Source organism: Salminus brasiliensis, chromosome 3, assembly GCF_030463535.1.
Source record: "Salminus brasiliensis chromosome 3, fSalBra1.hap2, whole genome shotgun sequence".
In the NCBI taxonomy this organism is placed as follows: domain Eukaryota; kingdom Metazoa; phylum Chordata; class Actinopteri; order Characiformes; family Bryconidae; genus Salminus; species Salminus brasiliensis.
In genome coordinates, this window is record NC_132880.1 from 2,991,498 (window position 1) to 3,010,387 (window position 18,890).

Below are 18,890 nucleotides of genomic sequence, written 5' to 3' on the forward strand. Positions count from 1 at the left end.
GATTTGAATTTCTCTCTGAGGAAATAAGCTCTGAAAATGTGTGTGTTGGTTAACTCTAAGCTTTCCCGCACTTTGTCTGGCAGACACTGGTGACATTACGGGCCCTATTTTAGTGAGTCTTTTGGTGAGTTCTCAACCGTGTCAGTGTGTCTTTGCTATGGTAACGATGGGAAATGTACGTCCTGCTCGCCTCGAAACGAGCAAAAGGCGTGTACTAAGTCTCTTAAATAATCATGGGTGTGTTCTGGGCATAGCATGCAATTAACCAATCAGCGTGTCACTCGTCATGCCCTGGTGCGGTCTGACTTTGGCGAAAAGGTAGTAGACTGTTGACGTCTGCCTAGGTTGTTTTCGGTCAGTGGTGCACCTGTGTTTTCCATTGCCAAGGTAGCAATACGCCAGAAACTGACTTCATCACACCTCATTTCGAGACCACAGCGCCTATCGCCGTCGATATATTCGAAAGCACTGTTACTATTTAAACGACGCTGGCGCCGAAGGCGTGAAAATGACTGTTGACAGGGTGTAAGACAGCAATGAGCATCGCAGCGCTCCTTACGCAGGGTGTAAGATAGAGCCCTTTGTGTCTAATTGTACGTATCTCAACTCAACATACTACCCCACTACTTTCAGTAACTCAAGAGATAGGCAGGGTGTGTGTAGGAGTGTGTGTGCCATAGTGAAAACCGTACAGGTAGGGTTGTCACCCACACAATACCAACACCAACGTTTGTGAGTGATGCACCACAGTCAACAAACATGCACAGGTAACATGCGAAAAAGAGCGGCCAGTGAAAACAGTGCCAGCAAAACAAATAATGCTCAGAGTTAGTCACAGACACAGAGGTGGACAACACACTGACCACAAACACAGAGAAGGGAGGGAGGCGAGTGGTGGGTCTGGACAGACAGATCACAGAGGGTCACGAAAGAGAGACAGAGAGAGATTTGGTGGCTACAAGCAGTCCGTTTCTTTAACCGAACACGTTCTTTTGACTGGCGGTGTGCGCTTTTCAGAAAGGGTGCTGCTTAGCTTAGCTGTTCTACAGTAAAGAAAAAAGCAGGAGGAGATCTGTGGAGGAAAGAGAGAAGGTGGTTTACAGGAGTGGGGGTTGAGGAAAGGAAGGAAAAACAGACCTTTTGACGGGGCGCTTGTTTTTCGGCCCGGCGCGGCCTCTTTTGAGGGGGCTTTCTGCGGTTTTGTGGCAGACTTGGGGGAAGGGGTTGCAGCGACTGTTGCAACAGGCTTCTTTGCCTTTTTTGCAGGAGCGTCTTTCAGAGGTTCTGTTTTGACTGGTGCTGCTCTGACAGGTTCTGGGGCGCTGGGCTTACTAGCAGTGACAGCCGCCGGTTCTGGTTTGGCAACAGGCTGGGCTTTCTGTGCCGCTTCCACAGTAGCAATCAGATCTTCGTCAGTTGTGTCCAAGTACTTCTCTGGCCTCTCCTTGTCAGAGTCCTTTGGCGCCCTTGTTTCCTCAGCCTTGGTGAAAGCTTCTGGCTCCTTCTTAGGTGCTGCCACCAGTTGCTGAGCTGTAGGGATGCTGACCTTTTGCTCTTCTTGTTTATCCTCCAGCTGGTCCTTGTGGGCTTGCTTCCGCTGGTCAGTGAGGGGCGACTCCTGGGCAGTAGTGCTTGGAGAAAAGGGGGAACCCACATCAGCCTTGCAGGAGTCAGGACTCTTGCTTCCTGGAGGGGTTTTATCGGAGCCATTCTCCCAGCCCTCGGAGACTTGTTGACCGAGTTGCTGGGGTTCAGTGTAGTCAAATGACAAGCCTCGCTTCTTTGCTTCCTCTGGAGTCATTGGGGGTTGATATGGAGCTTTGCTGAGCTTGCTCTCCAAGCTTTCATCTTTCTGCGGGGACAGGTCTGAGACAAGAGCACTATGAGCTGGAGGAACCATTTCGGCTTCTTTGTCCTCTTCTTCTTCTTCTTCCTCCTCTTCTTCTTCTTGTTCATCCTCCACTTCTTCTTCTTGTTCTTTTTCTTGTTCTTCATCTTCTTCCTCCTCCTCTTCTTCTTCTTCTTCTTTTTCCTCTTCCTCCTCATCCTGATCTTTTAAGTTAGAACCACCAGTCGGCACACCAGGACTCCCTGCTAAGTCTTCCTCATAAGCAGATCTAAAAGCTCCGCCGTCGTCCTTCTTACCAAACCTCTCGACCTCCTCTTCGTCCCTCTCGTCTTCAGAATCACTGTAAACTTGCTCCTGGACCATCTTTCCTGAAGGACTCTTCTTCACCTGGCTGTCCAAGCTCGGCACCACAGGCCCAAACCCGTCAGCCTGGGCGACTGGCGATGGGAACATGGGTGACTGGCGTAGGCTGCCAGCCTTGACCCCATTCACAAGCTCTTCCTCCTCGTCTACGGAGGCCACGCTGCTTCTGCCACTGTGTGGCGGAGAGAGCTCTCCTGGTGTTAACTTGTCTGATGAGCGGGAGGCACAATGATAGGAACAGCCACAGACAACACTGCGGGATTAGCAACACTCATCCGCCCTCTCTCCACAGTCAACATCACAAAACAACAAAAGGAAAAAAGGAACAACCAAGGAACCGAGGAACTGAAAAGGGGCTCAAACACAAAACAAAGGACAAAAAAACTGATTTGTTTTGGTCAGCAAAAACAGTCAAGTAGAGACACAGTTCAACATTAATTTCAGAGTCGTCATAGCACAACATTGAGCTGTAGGCACTTTTATCATAAGCAATGTTTGCGACTCTAGATTTTGCATTACTTAAAGCTCCAGTTGGGAACCGCTGAAACAGCACCATGGTTGCAGGCTTTCCCAGGCCTTAACACTTGGGTAAAGGTTATCAACTATGCCCATGAAACCCATGTTTTGTGCAGGCTGACATGCTTGCAATTTGTTGCTGAAAAGTCCCCAACATCTGACCTGGCAGTTGCAGCTATTCCCTACTGGAACTTTATATGCAATCAGCAAAAGCTAGGCGAGAACATGGATTACTGCAATGGCAGAATGAGAGGAGGGGGGGAGCTACAAAGGCAAAAATGGGCTTTAATGGCTTGTAAAAGTGCCCCAGAACTCATTTCATCACAAAATACAACCTTCGAACCAAAGAAAAAATCCAAAACACAACAAAAAAACAAAAGCAAAGCCAATACATCCATTCAAAACACAATACCCACAATGACCCAAGAGCATTTCTGTCACTTGCATCAATGTGAAAAGCATCAATGTGACTTGGGATGGTAATGAAGCAGTGCTGCACTGGCTGCAGCATGGTCCATTTGCAAATCGGTTGTATTGCAGAGGAGGCACGTTTTTGAGGGCTGGCGCAGAGCAGATTGTTTTTCGCTTGTTCAGAGTTTGACATTGGTCAAGGCCTTTTCTGCCTGTTTAACGAAGTCGTGTGACAGTGCTTTTAATACTCAAGAGTCACTTCAGGTGTATCCTGATGTTGTTCTCAATGTTTCAGTAATCTACTCCTACTCAACATGTTACAGTAATCGACCTGCTGTATGCTCTCAACAGAATCGATAGAGACATAATTCGATATAAAGATGATATTGATTTTCTGTGAATGATGTTCTCTTTATTGTTTAATGCACAGCTCTGATTGGAGGCATGGGGGTTCTAAAGGCTTCTATTGAGTTCCAAAGTGTATGCAGTAGCAGCTGAGATGGAATAGCTGAGAATGAAAACTAGTGGCAGTGGAGAAGACTGGGGTATGTCTTGTGTGTGTTAGCTAACCAAAGCTAACCACTGGAGGTGAATAAGAGGGGGTTGTAAGCCCACTGTACCTGCACCTGGTCCTGCCATTCCTGTTGAGGTCGGCCGTCGGGTCAGGTCGGGTCGGGACAGGTGAGATGTCACAGGAAGGTTACATGGTAAAGAGAAAGAAAGGGGAGAACAGTGTTATACAGTATGGTCTCAGTGGGGTCAATTTAATTGCAATGCAGAAGGTAACCACTGAACATTAAGAGAGGATCTACGTGTGCTATCAAACTGCTATTGGAGGTTCATTACAGGGGATCCCAGTAAAGTCCATTTTGATGTAAAAATAGATTTTGCATCTTTCTGGCAGTTAGTCCAAGTTTATTAAACTATGCTCAATTCTTATCCCAAGGAATTATTAATAACTTGGAGGGTTTGCTAGTTGTCACAGCTGCTATAAATGTGGGTAAATCTATGTAATTAAATAAATACATTTTGTTACTGGGACCTATTTGGGCGTCCCAAATGGACCCCGTTGTTACATCTCACATGGGCTCCATCTAGACCCCAGATTGGACCCATACAAACGTTCCTGGTTCCATCACTGGCCTTGTTGGGCATCCATATGTAGGACAAATGTGGAACCCAAGGACAAAACCATACAGGACCCACATGCACACGTTAGCTGGGCAGTTACCGGTCCTATTTACTTAAAGCAAAAATTTGCAGCAAACGTATGAATTGATCAGTGCTGAAAAGTGTTGGATCATAAAGTTGGGTGTCCTATAAACATCAGCCTCAGAGTCAATTAGGTGATGAAGGACGCATCCGGCAAATTGCTTCATTTGAAGGAATTCCTTTCAAAGCACACTTCAGATATTAGGAGCATTAGGGTCCAGAGCTTCTGCAAGCATCAGCAATATGGTTTCCACCATTAAAAATTTAAACGCTGGCTAACAGCACTCTGGCCTTCCTCTGCTGACGGCAAACACAATCAAGCCATAGGATGTGAGGGGTCTAATGGGTTTGAAGGACTTATCATTTACAGACTTCATTATTTCCTTATACAAGCTTTACCAGGACTGATTAGATGATAAGCTTCCTTGAAATGACCTGATCCAGGCCCTGAACTTCGGTGACGTAGCCTTGTGAAAACAATGCGAAGAGAGTCCACCTTTATAGTAGCCCACAGGCTTACGACTGTCATATGAACATGTATCTTACTCAGTAACTCGCCACGTACAAGCCTCTCGCGGCCTTCCGGTAACTCTTAGTGATTCATGAACAACAAGTTGATGCCACTCGGGTGTAGGATAGGGCAAAGGGTGAGTGCATCACTCTGAATCATCATCCTCATTAAATTCACTTAGCTGGACTGGCCTTGAGGACGCTAAAAGGGTTTTCTGGACACTAATAGCGCACAGGACGAAAGATGGATTGCTTTGTCAAGGATTGGCTACTGACCTTGAATCTTAAAGAGTTGAGTGAAGAGTTAATGTGCAGACACTCTGGAGAATCAGAAGGTGCACGTTCCCTTTTGTTTTCAGTAGAAACTTCAGAAGTAAATGAAAGAACTGAATGAAATGTTCGGTTTTACAGCAAAGAGGATTACCAACTAGGACGAGGCTCCAAAAAGCATCTCAGAACTTTGAATTAGAAACACTGCAGAGTTTGGCAGATCACACACACACTCAAAGTCATGTTCAGCATTTTAGGCAAGCCTTATCCTGGCAGGAGATACAATGCTTTGTCAGTGTTTCCCACAGATTTGAAGCGAGGGCTCTGTGCAGATGAATAAGTGTCTTTGACTGTTATAAACACAGTTTTCCATTTACAACACTCTGCTGGTTCATTACAGTTGTATGCAAAAGTTTATGCTAATGCTAATGCTAATGCACACACACACACACTCACACACTCACACACTCACACACACTCACACACTCACACACTCACACACTCACACACTCACACACTAAGTGATCAGACTGAAGAGTTGTAAAAGAGCTGGGAGCTGAATGGTAGGTCAGTCAGACTGGACTGTAAGATATGAAACACTATAAAGTTTAAAACAGTCTTTTAAAAAGTTGCTCCAAAGTAAATCAGATTATAATTTAGTCTGGTACTAAGATCAGATCAGAATCGCCTGATCGTCAGCATAAAGACACTTGGATCAGATCGGCGGGTAAAAAAGCTTGATTGTGACATGCCTCATTTTTTATGCTAAAAATTAAGCTGTAATTATTTAATTACGTAATTTTGTACTAAAATAAGCAAATGCAAAAGTGTGTAAAATTATTTAAACATATTTACACAAATAAAGTGTAATTTAACCCACATTTCTCTCCAACAATTGCATCTACAAATATTAAAAACACTACAACATTTTTGTTTTTCATTTATTATATTTATTTTAGTGATTTAGTTTAGTGACACAGGCCAGCAGATGAAAGTCAGTGTCTTTCATTTAACAAAATGTGACGTGAATACATATAAACGGTGGACTGGGCTGACCTGCTGTCTGGTGTATAGCTCAGTGTTTATCTGTGATTCAGATCCGTTTCTAAGTGTTCTGGCACTGGAAGGTCGCGCTACAGCCAATCAGAGGGTCTTATCTATAGAGGAAAACGAAGTAAATCGAAGGGTTTTAAGGGTGACAGGGGGAAATTAGTCTGGTTGGTTGTGTGATTATGTAGTCTGGCTGCATCTAACACAGCACAAACAACCATAATCAGGGGCAATTAAAGACAAAGACGGGAGCCAGACTGAAATTCACTCACAATAACGTCTGCTGAAATGCCTCGGAGTTTACTGGGCTTAACCCCTTTCAGCAAGACCCTGAGCGGGCGCCTTTTTTATTTTATTTATTTTTTGAGGTTTGTTTTCTCTATTAATATCATGATCATCTTGCCAATAGTGCTGCATTTAAGTCAAACAGAGCCCAAAATTGAACCACTGAACAGAAGACCTGTGTTTTAGGATTTCTCTAAATCAATCAGGATAATTGACATTGATTGCCCCCCTTGCTAACCTTTTATACAGCCGTAAATCCGATGGTAGCACATAGATAGCACTGATTTTTTCATGCTGACCAATTGTACAGTGTCGTGCCTCATCAAAACAAACATTTAACCAGTCGGTTTCCACTAGGAGGCCTGAAACAAGTGGCTCCGCTTCCTCGATGACCACCAGACCTGTGCCGAAGTGCTGTCCCCAATTTGAGCAGCATTTATAAGGCAGGCAAACTGAAGTCGAAGTGAGTTTTTTGTTTTAAACAGATTCATAAAAACATGCACATTTATTTTTTCTTAATAGGTCAAATTTTCTTCTAGTGATCGTCCAAATACCTATGTGTGGGAAACACTGCTCAGAGAAACTACGAAGCAATATGCAATTTCTATCACGACACAAGCTGTTCCTGTGGGATTACAACTGCGTTAACACGGACATGTGTAGACATTAAAGCTGCATTAGCAAAAGCCATTTAGTAAGAAATCATATTGTGATAATGACAGGAGAAAAGTGGTGACGGCGGAATGGCAAATGCTACAGCAGGACTAGTGTGGCCTAATTTGTAGCTGTGGTCAAGGCAGGGATGGACAAAGGACTTTCATTTGACCTTTCCAAGGGTTTCCTAGCAGCCCTTCCTCACTGCCTGGTCTCATATATGAACAACCTATGAAAATGATGAATGGTTTAGACCTTCTGGAACAAGAAGAAGTACTTAATATTAAATGTAACTCGTTTGTCCATCCCCATGGAGGAAAACCCGGGTCACCAGGGATGTGAACCCAAAATGAAAGCCGAAGCTGAGGGGTTAAGGGAGCGCCAGCGGTAAAGCCAAGGAAAGGAAGCTGAGGAGGTTGATCCTTAAAGCTTGTTGCAGCAGCGATGCAATTCACATTGGAAGGCCATACCAGACACAACATCCTCTTGAGGCGAGACAGTCTTAGGCTCCGCACCCTCTGTCTTAGGCTCTCGAGAGGTCACCTCAGGTTTTGACCCCTCTGTCTCCTCTTTGAAAGAAGATCTTGTAATTAGTACAAGAACACAGGTGGAGTTACAGTACCAAAAATGAGCAGTTGATGTTCTGGGGTGAACCGTGCTTAATGACAGCTTAAATAAAGGAATCCTGATGGGCCTGTATCATACATTTGCATATATCTGCATATTCAACCTACAGCAGCTTAGCACCGCCCAATTCAAACTTCAAAAAGTAACAATCAGTATTTTAGGGTGTTTTCACAATAGTATTTATTTCTGGATCTGGGAGCACTTTAGCACTTAGTTTGGTACGTTTGGTCAAGTGTGAAAGCTGTTCTCGAGCCTCAGAGTTTTTGGGCACCCTGAAATAGGTGGTCTGGGGTTGGGTGTTTTTGAATGTGCATTCATGGTTAGTAAGTTTATTAACTTACTTAATGATCCTGACATATCTGCCTGTCAGCATGCTGATACCAAACACACGGAGCAAAACAAGTCTTTCCTGTCTTTTATGACTCACAAAGAGTCATAAAAAATACTGTCACATAATAAATACTACACAATTAATTACATAGCTAGGTATAACATTCCCATTCAATTATACGACAAAATGAAAAACTTAATATATAAATATAATGTAATTCAGATTATAATTAACATAAATTGTATTATAACATATATATATATATATATATATATATATATATATATATATATATATATATATATATATATATATATATATATATATATATAGCATTCATTCATATACATTTATATTCCCAATCACTCAGAAACACAAATGTGGCACTGACGTCAGGTCTGAACTTTTAAAAGAATTTCTCTGCGGGTTTTAATCCATGAGCTACTCGTGTTATCACAGGCAATAACTGTGATTTCTAAGGTTAAACAGTACTCCAGGTCTCAGACATTGTGAAGTGTTTAAAATCTGTGGAATTCTGTAAAAAGAGGCAGATATCTGACACACAATGGTGTAGAAAAGTCTGAGACTACAGTAAAAACCATTAAAAAATGTTTCTTTTAAACTTAAGCAAAATCAGCAGCAGTAAGTTTAGGAGCTGTCTTGCCTTTCAGGAACGTGGTACCACAAGCATAGATGTGTTAAGTGCTTAAATGACTCCCAGGTGAGTCTAATCGGAGTAAAAAAAAAAGGTATTATTAATTATATTTATTCAAGTATTATTACAATTCAATCAAATTAAAAGGCAAAACAGAAGCATTTTCACTTGTGTGGTCACATGCGTGGACCGCACTGTATTTCTCAACGCCGTTTGCCCCGTTTGCTGTGGGTTTCGGCTTCATTCGAGGTTTTCTGTCCAACCTCTAATGGCCACATCTTCTGCTATAAACTGTGTCAAAAAGCAACCACAAAACTCACAACAGCTGAATGAAGCTACTTACACACAGCACTGACCCGGATGCTTTTGGTGACTGTAAACACAAAGGCATACAGGGAGCTGTTTTTTATTGCCACTGAAAATCTGCTGGGTTTGTTATGGCCTATTTGTTGCTACTGACATCATCGAGAACAGGTTCCACTGTTTGTGTTTGTGGGCAGTCTGCTATCGTCTCCTCTGTTGCTGTGTCTCAGCATATTCATACAGTCGTGGTGGGGACATTCATCATGAATGTAATGAAGGTAATGGCAATATTTAGCTTTTTAGAACTTCAACCTGCTTTATCCATTCCTCCCTCTGATGTGTGTTTGTGAAAAACCCAGTTGTGTCAATAATTAACTCAATCACTTTATGCAGGGTACCAGTTTCCCTGACAGCAAAATAGCCCCAGTGCATGATTCTACCACCACCATGCTTAACAGATGGTACAGCACAACTGCACAACTTTACATACACAGGTCTACTTCAGCCTGCTTCTTAAGGAGTCTGAGTAGGTAACCAGCACTACTGGAGAACACACATGCAGCCACTTACAATAGCCAATAGACCTCCTGTATTACGAGAATCTCTGGGCTCTAAATAGTGTCCACACATCAGGTCAAATTCTTCTTGAAAACGTGTTGGAGATGATCTCTGCACTGAGCCGTTAAGAAATGGCTCAAAATATGAGCTGTGAGCTGCATGAATATTCTTACTGACCTTTGCCCTGGTTGCCCCCTGGTCCCATATGCATTGCCGTCCCGTTCTTCATGTCTGCCTGAGGGCCGTCGTTGACGGCCATGTTTGCCATGGCGGACGCCACATTCTCCCCAGAGGAGTTCATCAGGTCCTGGTGGTCCATTTCAAGATATTTTCAGTCTAAGGGAAAACAGAAAAGACAAAATGGCAATGATGGTGTTATAGCATTTTGGGCACAACAGCTGTCACTGAAAATGAGTCTCAAGCTCTGGGTCCTGGCGGGTCACAGTGCTGTGAATGAAATACAATCATTCCAAACTACAGTGTTGCAGCTTCTCATAAATTCCAATAAATAACTGGAATAAAAAACTCATATTGATGCACAATGGCAAATTAATCGCTTCTTGTGTCTCGCAACAATTTATTTATAGAAATGGTATTTTATACTGTTTAAAACCAAAACGTTAAATATTTAATACATATTAATATAGTATAATAATGTTTTTGCAGAAAATTCAGGATGGGATACAGAATTTAACAGGAAAAGTGAGTGAATCCAAGCTGATCCTGTCACAAATCCATCCTGGAACAGCACACGGTGAGATCTGATGTTGTTGGTTATGTGGTTTAGCCTGTGTCGGGTGTTGAGTGTTTAGATAGCATATTAGTTCTTGAGTACTTTCAGATGCTCAACTTAAGTGCTTCTATTAAAAACAGCACATTTTAAAGCTAATCAGATTTTAAAGAGGAGACTCAAAAGACTCAAAACCATGGTTTCAAAATCAGTATTGGAAAAGATAATGTGGTATCAGATCTCTTTTGATATTTTTTGATTTTTTATAATTTTGATACTGAAAGAGCATGTTAAACCAAGGCCTAATCTGGACTAGGGCTGTGATTAGTTGATTTGTAAAATTAATCTAAATAATTACTTTTCCTGCAAAAAAAGAGAAATTGAGCACGTCAGTGCAGTGGGGTATTTATAGCCCCTAGATGTGTATTGCCTAGTGTACAAACCACCTTCTTGTTTCCTGCTAATTGGAAGACCTTAGAAACCTATTTCGCGATCAAGCCGCCATTGTGTTTTATAACTGTAGCTTTGAATGGAGCTGACCGGACTGGAGCCACAATGGACGGACCTCATGGTAATGATGGAAAGCGCTTGTTATTTGAAATGAAAAAAATCAAACTAGTCATAGCAATTAAAATAATGTTAAAATGATGCATCAGCTTAAAATATTGACTCCAGTCCTAAATTAAACTGTGCAGAACTGTACTTCCTCAAAACGGGAGCTGCACGCCCCTGCTCAAGATCAAGGCAGGGAATTACTCACATTACTGCTGGGCGTTTAGATAGAGATATAGAGCAGTGTAATGAATGAGGATAGCGGTGGCTATTCCTACTCATTCTCGCTGCTGTGCATCCAGCAAGAAAGGCAGCACAGTGCTTCTTTTATCCTGTGATATAAAACATAGTGTCACACAAAGACCTCAGGTTCCACATGCTATGACCAGAGAGGACATACAGCACCCCGACTTCTCTAGAGGTAATTTTTTATAGGGGGGATGAAGCATTTTTTAAGGGGGCAAGGTTTCTGAATGTATAACTGACAATATATTAGGTAAAGCAGAGCTGAGAAAGGGCTGGTGCTGCAATGGTACAGTATGAAGTGGTGGCATGCTCTCTTCCTCAAACGAGATTTCCGGACCACTTCCTACATGAAACAGCGACGCGGGTGTTTTTTCATAGCTCAAGCCACGTGTTAACCGACGTGTTTCATAAAGATACAAAGAGTACTTTTCTCTATATTACTCAGTAAGCGCTCAAGTAGCTTCTCTATCACACTCGAGAGAAGAGATCTTTACAGCCAGTGAACTTCAGATGGTTTACAGGGTGATTTCCTGCATTCGGGTTTAAGGGAAGCTGCTGTTCATCTTAAAATACAAACACACACACACACACACACACAACACATCCTGTTCTGCTACTGGTGTGTGTGTATGTGTGTGCATGCCGTCTTGTTCTGTAAGCACATTTGACTTCGTTTATGTGTGAGCTTGTTTATGGGAGTTAGAGGGTGGGTATCAGTACTGGTGCAGCATCTCTAGTAATAATTCACAGTTTTAAAAAGTATGAAAACATTATTTTATAAGTAGTTTTTTTATTTTTTATCTTTTAAATGAGTTTGATTCATTTACACAGCGGTAAAAACAGAGGATCGGAATCGCCTAAAATAGCCTGACCTTTAAAAAATAGACCCACATTTTAACCTATTGTCCAGCCCTAGTGTACATTGCAGTGAAATTACCTCCACTCACCAAAGCCTCACATTATAGGTGATTTCAATCCTTACATAATTCGGGTGGGACTGCTGTTGCTATGCAACCATAGACCTGCCTGCCTCTGGAAGTCTGTGACCCTGATAAGTCAGTTTTTCCTTCACCGTGCTTCTGTCCTTCCCTTGGACTGTGCGTGTATGAATGTGTGTGTGTTGTGTCTGTCTGTCAGTGTGTATAATGTCTCCCTGCCATTCCACTGCCCTCAGTGTCACTAACTACGTGTATGTGTGTGATAGAGGATGAGAGAGAGAAAGAGAGAGAGACAGAGAAAGACAGAGAGAGTATAAGGGTATGTATAACCAGCAGCTAATGTACTGTTCAATGAATCAGTGTCAGAAACTGGACCACACAGCACTACTGTATTCGTCCTTATACACACATATAAGACCCCAGTTAGGGGGGGGTTAAACTACCAGCAGGGGCAGAACAGCTTTAAAGATCAGTCCCTTGGCCCTGGTGACCTGCCTTGAGTCCGACCTGGCTGTGAGGTCCATAGAGCACAACACAAATAGATCTCAGACTCGCTTGGGGGGGGGGGGGGGTTGGGTAGGCTTCGCCCTGTCACTTTCATCATCCTCAAACTCAGCAGCAACTCACCAGCAACCTCAGCAGTGTCACATTAACACCTACTGTGCACCAGCTATGAGCTTAACGCTGGAAATCAGGAAGGCCGAAGCCGGTTTCCATACTAAACACACCAATCACAAAATATCCAATCAGTCGAATCCTGCTGTTAAGGCATGGCTAGTAGGGGGGTTATGTGAATACTCTATGGATGCATCTCACTCCGAGAACCTCCTGCTTCATCACGGTGTCCAGCTCAGGCAGCTTTTCTCTATCGCTGACTCAGTTTCAGCTGGAAAAACATAACAAAAAACACTTTTATGCGTAAAAAACAGAAATGTGACCTGCCAGACATCTGAGCAGCTACCTACAATATAGCTGACAAAATCCCAACAGTTGTGGTCAGCTGGCTGTTACTACCCAGCAGACACTGCAGTTATTAAGAAACGGTTAGTTCAGGGGAACTGTGGAGGCCAGAACAACTCTCTTAAAAAACTAATAATATGCTGGTAAGACAGGCAAATCAACCCCGTCATATGACTCTACCTGAAAATTCAGTTGAGTCAGGGGGGTGGTGCACTGCTCCACTGTGCAGTATTGCTCGGACATCAAACTGCTCATCACACATCATCTTAATGGAAGAGTCACAAGAGGTAAACCTTAGCTTCAATTTACTGTCACAAAACACAACATTTGGAGTGTGTTCTGCAATCATATCCTAATATATGGGCTTCATATGGGCCTTCTTGCTCAAAACATTATATGGTGTAGCTTTAAAAAACGTAAAAATCAATTCCTATACTTTTCTATGAAACAAATAATTAATTATTAATAATAAATTATCGTATTATAATTAAAAACGCTCTGTAATTCTACCTGATGACACTACTCTGATAGTAATGCTGGTAGCTTTGAACAATTTACCACAAGGGCTTAACAAAAACACAGCTGCAGGACAGTTAGGAGCTTTAGGAGAGTTTGCAAGCCAGACTTTTAATGTATATCTTATATACAGTTAACATGCAGCATATAGTTCTGTACCTTAATATAGGATGCTATATATATATATATATATCAACATATTGTGATGTGCAAAGATGTTGGTTTTGGTCATTTTGTCACCCAAAGGGAAACGTGAGATAAGGGCACACAAGGGCCGCAGTGGCAGTATTTTTCTGGCTGGGACAAAACCCGTGACCTCTTAACACGTAGCCAAGTTTTCTGACCACCAGCTTACCACCATGCTTTGCCCTGGAGCTGGCTGAGTGGGTGTCTGGGACAGGAGTGGCATGATGCCCAGTGCAGTCCCCCTCACTGCATTCATTACTCAAATACAGCTGTGATTATCAGAAAACACCATTCAGCCAGCCATCTGCACGCACAGCTCTGCGCTAGACCAGCCGCAGCCCAGCAGGGGCAGATTTATTTACTAAATATTCAGCTGAGAGAGCGTGGTGAGGCACTTCAAACCGCAGTTCTGTCCTCTGTGAACCACTGAGCTAAATGGAGATGGGAATACTCATAATCCACACCATGTTTTCGCCCCCCTACAGGAGCTGTGACGGTTCCAGGCTAGTCCAGCTAACAATTAATGGAGGCTTATTGACACAGTCAAACCTGGACAAACCTGGCTCCGAGTGGCTCAGCAGTCTATAGCACTGCCACTACCGGCCTGGGGGTCACACATGCTGATTGGCATGAGTGCTTAGTCAGGAACTTGACCACATGAAGAACTGCTGCCATCCCGTCACATACCACCCTGTCACGTTTTACTGTGAACATGCCTCCAATGTCCTAAAGAGAAAATATAATGAAGAACACCACAATTTTATGCCTGATGTGAGGAAATACATATAGAATGAACATATCCCTTATGTTGTAAATTTAATGATGAGAATTTTGAAACTGCACCCTATTGTTTCATAGATTCTGCTATGTGAAAATGCCTTTGTCCAACAGCCGCCTTAAAATCAAGTAAAATCAACTCTTTTCCAGTTTGGATTTGAGGCTAAAAGTTGAGGCTAAAGCCATTGGCTGAGCACGTGCTCGAGCTGAATCGCAAAGCAAACTGGATCTTTTGGCTTTTGTCCACTTTCAAGCCAGCCTTTGTGCTCTCTGTCCTCTGAGGCAGCTTGCTGGACTGACAACTGAAGCTTTTCATTGAGCTGAGCGTGCCAAAGAACCAGCCCGGTCAGAGTCCCGTCCGCCAAACCATGCGCCTGAAGGCTCAGTGGCCACGACTGGCCCTTTAAGGGACCTCCGGCTCTCTGCTGGATGGATGAGCGCCTCTCCTCTTTGTGTGGGGAGCTGAAATGAAATGGACGCTCAGAAGGGGAGTGATGAGGGGACGCAGGCGGACGCAGGCTCTTCAGCTGAGATCGATAACCAGCCACGTGGGCTGGAGGGTAGAGAGGAGGGCTGTGGGTTTCGAGCGAGACAGGGAGGGCGAGAAGATGGAGAAGTGGCCAGAAGCAGCCGTCTTCACAGTTCGTCTATCAGTACTTTTTTAATGAAAAGAAAGAAGTCCTGAGCGCTATGATTACTATGCTTCCAAAAAACAGCCGAAATATAGCTGGACAACATGACAGCATGATAATCATAATATAATAACGAGAAAATACTGTTATTGAGATAAACAACATACTTTTCTAAATGTGCCAGAGTCTCAGAGTACAATTGGCCATCAGAAAAAGTCAATAAACAAATAAAACCCAAAAACCAAAGACTGATAAGCCCATCTCTAATAAACACTAGGGGTATAAATCTCTCCGCTTCCCACCAACCACATTTATTAGAAAATCACCCAAATGGGAATCCTGGTCGATTTCAATATCCAGTCATTTTCATGTGCGTATCTGCTGATGCTGATACATATCCATTTATAAAAAGCAGAAAAGTGGACTAAAATAAGCTGGATCAGCATTACAGAGAATAAATACACACTGCAATACATACTAAAATATTTAAATGACTAGATTAGAGATTGTACATCTCTAATAAAAGCAATACACCAAGACTTTCCAAATTAAAAATCTTATAATATAAATATTTTATTTTGGCCGAAACAGAAGAGCAAATGCTTTGGTAATCCTTTCAAAAGCAACAGAGCTCCTGTGTCCCACATAGTCATGAAAAGAGCCTAAATGTTTCAGATTACTTAATATGACTTAATATGTTAAGTATTACACTGGCAGGAAGTCAAATAATCACCTTATGCTATTGATAATGAGTTGGGAGGTGGTCCATCAATATTTCAACATAAATCTCTGCAGCAATAAAAAAAAAGAGAATACGAGAGAGAAAGAGAGAGAGAGAGAGAGAGAGAGGAGAGATATGGAACAGGGGCTAGGGGGGTGTGGTTATGAGTAGTGTAGTTCGCCTGACCCTGTACCTTCTCAACCTTACTGGAAACAAAAGAGGAGGAGGACGTTAAGTGACAAGGACAACAGTGAGCGTGAGATGTAGGGAGGGAGAGAGAGAGAGAGAAATGCAGGGCGAGAGGCAGAGAGAGAGAGAGAGAGAAAGGGAGGGAATGTGTGAAGGCTGAAAGAACAAGAGGGAGTGGGCGAGGAGAAACGAAGGAGAGGCAGGAATCAGCAGAGACAAAGAAAACACAGAGGTAAAAGAATTCAGTAGAGAGAGAGAGAGAGAGAGAGAGAGAGAGAGAGAGATGGTGAGAGAGAATGACAGAGCATAGCTAAGCAGATGGAAAGGGCCGAGGCAGAGAGAAAAGACACTACAGAGTGGAGAGAGAGAGAGAAAACAGTGAAATGGGCTGGGTGAGGGACGGGTGAAGAGAGTGCACAGTGAACACTGTGACCAAGATGGAAGGATGCACACACACACACACACACACACACACACACACACACACACACACACAGCCAGTGAGACAGACCGACACACACACACACAGTAGTGTAATGTGATGTAGCTGATTCCTAGAGGGTCCTTTTCTTTTGCTCAGATTTTGCTCAGTGCAGTCTGGCCAACACCCAAGGTCACTCAGCGTTAGACTGAAGCCACTGCAGTCCTGTTGCCCTTCTGACACTGATGCCTCGTGCTTTTTTGGGTAGGGGTGTGTCTAGCCCCAATCCACGTCGCTTTAAATCAATGCAGAGCAGTTCCACTGCTCCACAGCCCAACGCTGGGGGCTTTACACCCTTCTAGCCACTCTTGCCATTGAGCATGCTGACCTTAGGCTCCCCTAAAGTGTCCCATTCTATCGGCACTGCTTTTCTATGGAGATTATACAAGCTGTGAATTGGGCTGTGGACTTTGAAGCGGATGTATTAACTAATTAAAAGATGCGTCTGAATACTTTTGGACATGTAAGTATTGTAGTAGCCACTTCATTCACTACATCAAACCCTGTGGTGGCCCTTCTGCCGATTTATCAGGCTGATAGAGTATCCTATTCCCAAATCAAAACCCAAATCAACCGCAAAATCAGGTTCCCAATGCGTTAATTAACCATGTCCTGAAACGTCCAGCACAGTTCAAACTGGAGTGGTTACTGTGTGGTCAAACAGCAGAGGGTAAAGCCTCACCTCGCTCCTCCGGAGCCTGCTCTCTGTGACCATTCGATCGGATAAACGACCATCTGTCCCGCCCTGCCCCTCACCCAGCCTCCCTAAACACCACGCATGGTGTGTGTGGGAGTATGCCAATGTATCCATGGTGTCTTGGTTTGTGCGTGTGTGTATGTGAGTGTGTGTCATGGGAGCAGTTCTGATACCCCCCCACACCCCTCCCAATCCAACAACCATACACACCCCACTACCCATGCATGCTGCCCTTCGGCTTGGCACAGGTGGTTGCATGTTTGAATGCCTGAAGGATCAGGATTACTCTCTCAGAGACCCCACCAGATAAAACATGAAGATACACTTCAATAGAGCAGTAGATAAAAATAAATTTCATAAAATCAATAAATTTATTCTTGGAAATGTCCATAAATGATCAGATCTGATTGATCGAAGCCCTACTGAACACTCAGATTACACACATATGTCCAAACACAGCAGCCAAGATTTCTACTTGACCACCCAGTTATTAAAAATGATTACAATGTGTGCTGTACATGGGATTATGATTATTATTCATAATAAATAAAACAATATACTGAACACTGCTGCATTTTATCACATTGTATTTTGATGCTGATCTGTAAAACAGTGCAAGTGATAGATATACCATGACATTACATTACAAGGTAATAGCAATGCAATAAGACATGCTCTATGATATGCATTGGTTGCTGATCTGCTTTGCATTTGTGTAATAGGTGGCACTACTGCTCTTCTCTCTGGTGTTCTTGCAGCATCAGTGACTCATAACACATAACCTGAAGTAGTTTAGCACTAAAATTCTCTGGTAGGAAGATGGTGTGGATATAGGTATATCAGTTATAATGCTCTCAAACATGGTTGGTCACAAGGGCAAGACCTACCAGCCTAACTAATCACTATATTTAAACGATTTCTTAGGTTTCTTATGATTTCTTAGGTTTCCATACAGTTGAAAGTCTCAGAACAGAACAATTTCTTCACTTCACTAAGTTAAAAGACCTTGAAGAGGTCAAATGACCCCTCCATTTGGCTGAAATAATGCCTCACTCCAAACAAAACAGGCTTGAGAAGCTGCCATAGTTTGTTTGGGAAGTCATTAAACGTCTCCAACAAACATGTGGGCAATGGGCCTGTCTACTAAACTGCAGGATGATAAGGAAACCCATCCCTGTTAAACATACAATGCTATATAACCCATCATGAGCACTTAACAGACGTTTCTATGCATTACAAATGCATTCCTAATGTAACATCAGTGTTACACTCTCAGCAGGGTGTGAATATTAAAGGAATAGTGCAGGAAGTTGGGCATGACAAAGAACTAGCCCAGTCAGGCTCTGCGAGGTGCGCTGGTATGACAAAGCGGATTTGGGAAAGACAGGAAAACACTCTCGACCAGAAAAGTAGTGAACTTAGTGGAACAGACACGCCGAAATATAGATGTAATGTGCGGAGAGTGGAGCTACAGGCCAGCTATGTACACACTGACACACACACAGGGGACTGGGACCGGCTTCAGTCAAGCCTCAGGCCTTCCCCGACCTGAGACGAAAAAGGACCAATGAAGAGAAACTGGATGAAGAACATCTCAAACAAAACCTAAAGTTCAGGCCTTCAGTCTAAACACTGAATCAACCGTCATGTTGACTGATCTGAAGGCAGGGG

General features: G+C 43.1%; 1 protein-coding gene across 5 annotated transcripts in view; it reads right to left on the reverse strand.

Moving 5' to 3' along the window:
* maptb (microtubule-associated protein tau b) overlaps positions 1-18,890 on the reverse strand; it is a 43,636-nt gene that overhangs the window by 16,275 nt on the left and 8,471 nt on the right. For 4 of the 5 annotated variants that reach the window (XM_072675177.1, XM_072675176.1, XM_072675178.1 and 1 more), the window contains exons 2-5: positions 9,772-9,930; positions 7,591-7,689; positions 3,760-3,780; positions 1,138-2,421 (exon numbers count right to left, since the gene is read on the reverse strand). In XM_072675177.1, the coding sequence (XP_072531278.1) occupies positions 1,138-2,421; positions 3,760-3,780; positions 7,591-7,689; positions 9,772-9,913 (1,546 nt within the window). In that variant the 5' untranslated portion in view covers positions 9,914-9,930. The remainder of the gene's footprint in view (positions 1-1,137; positions 2,422-3,759; positions 3,781-7,590; positions 7,690-9,771; positions 9,931-18,890) is intronic. The other variant, XM_072675180.1, reaches the window with a different exon arrangement.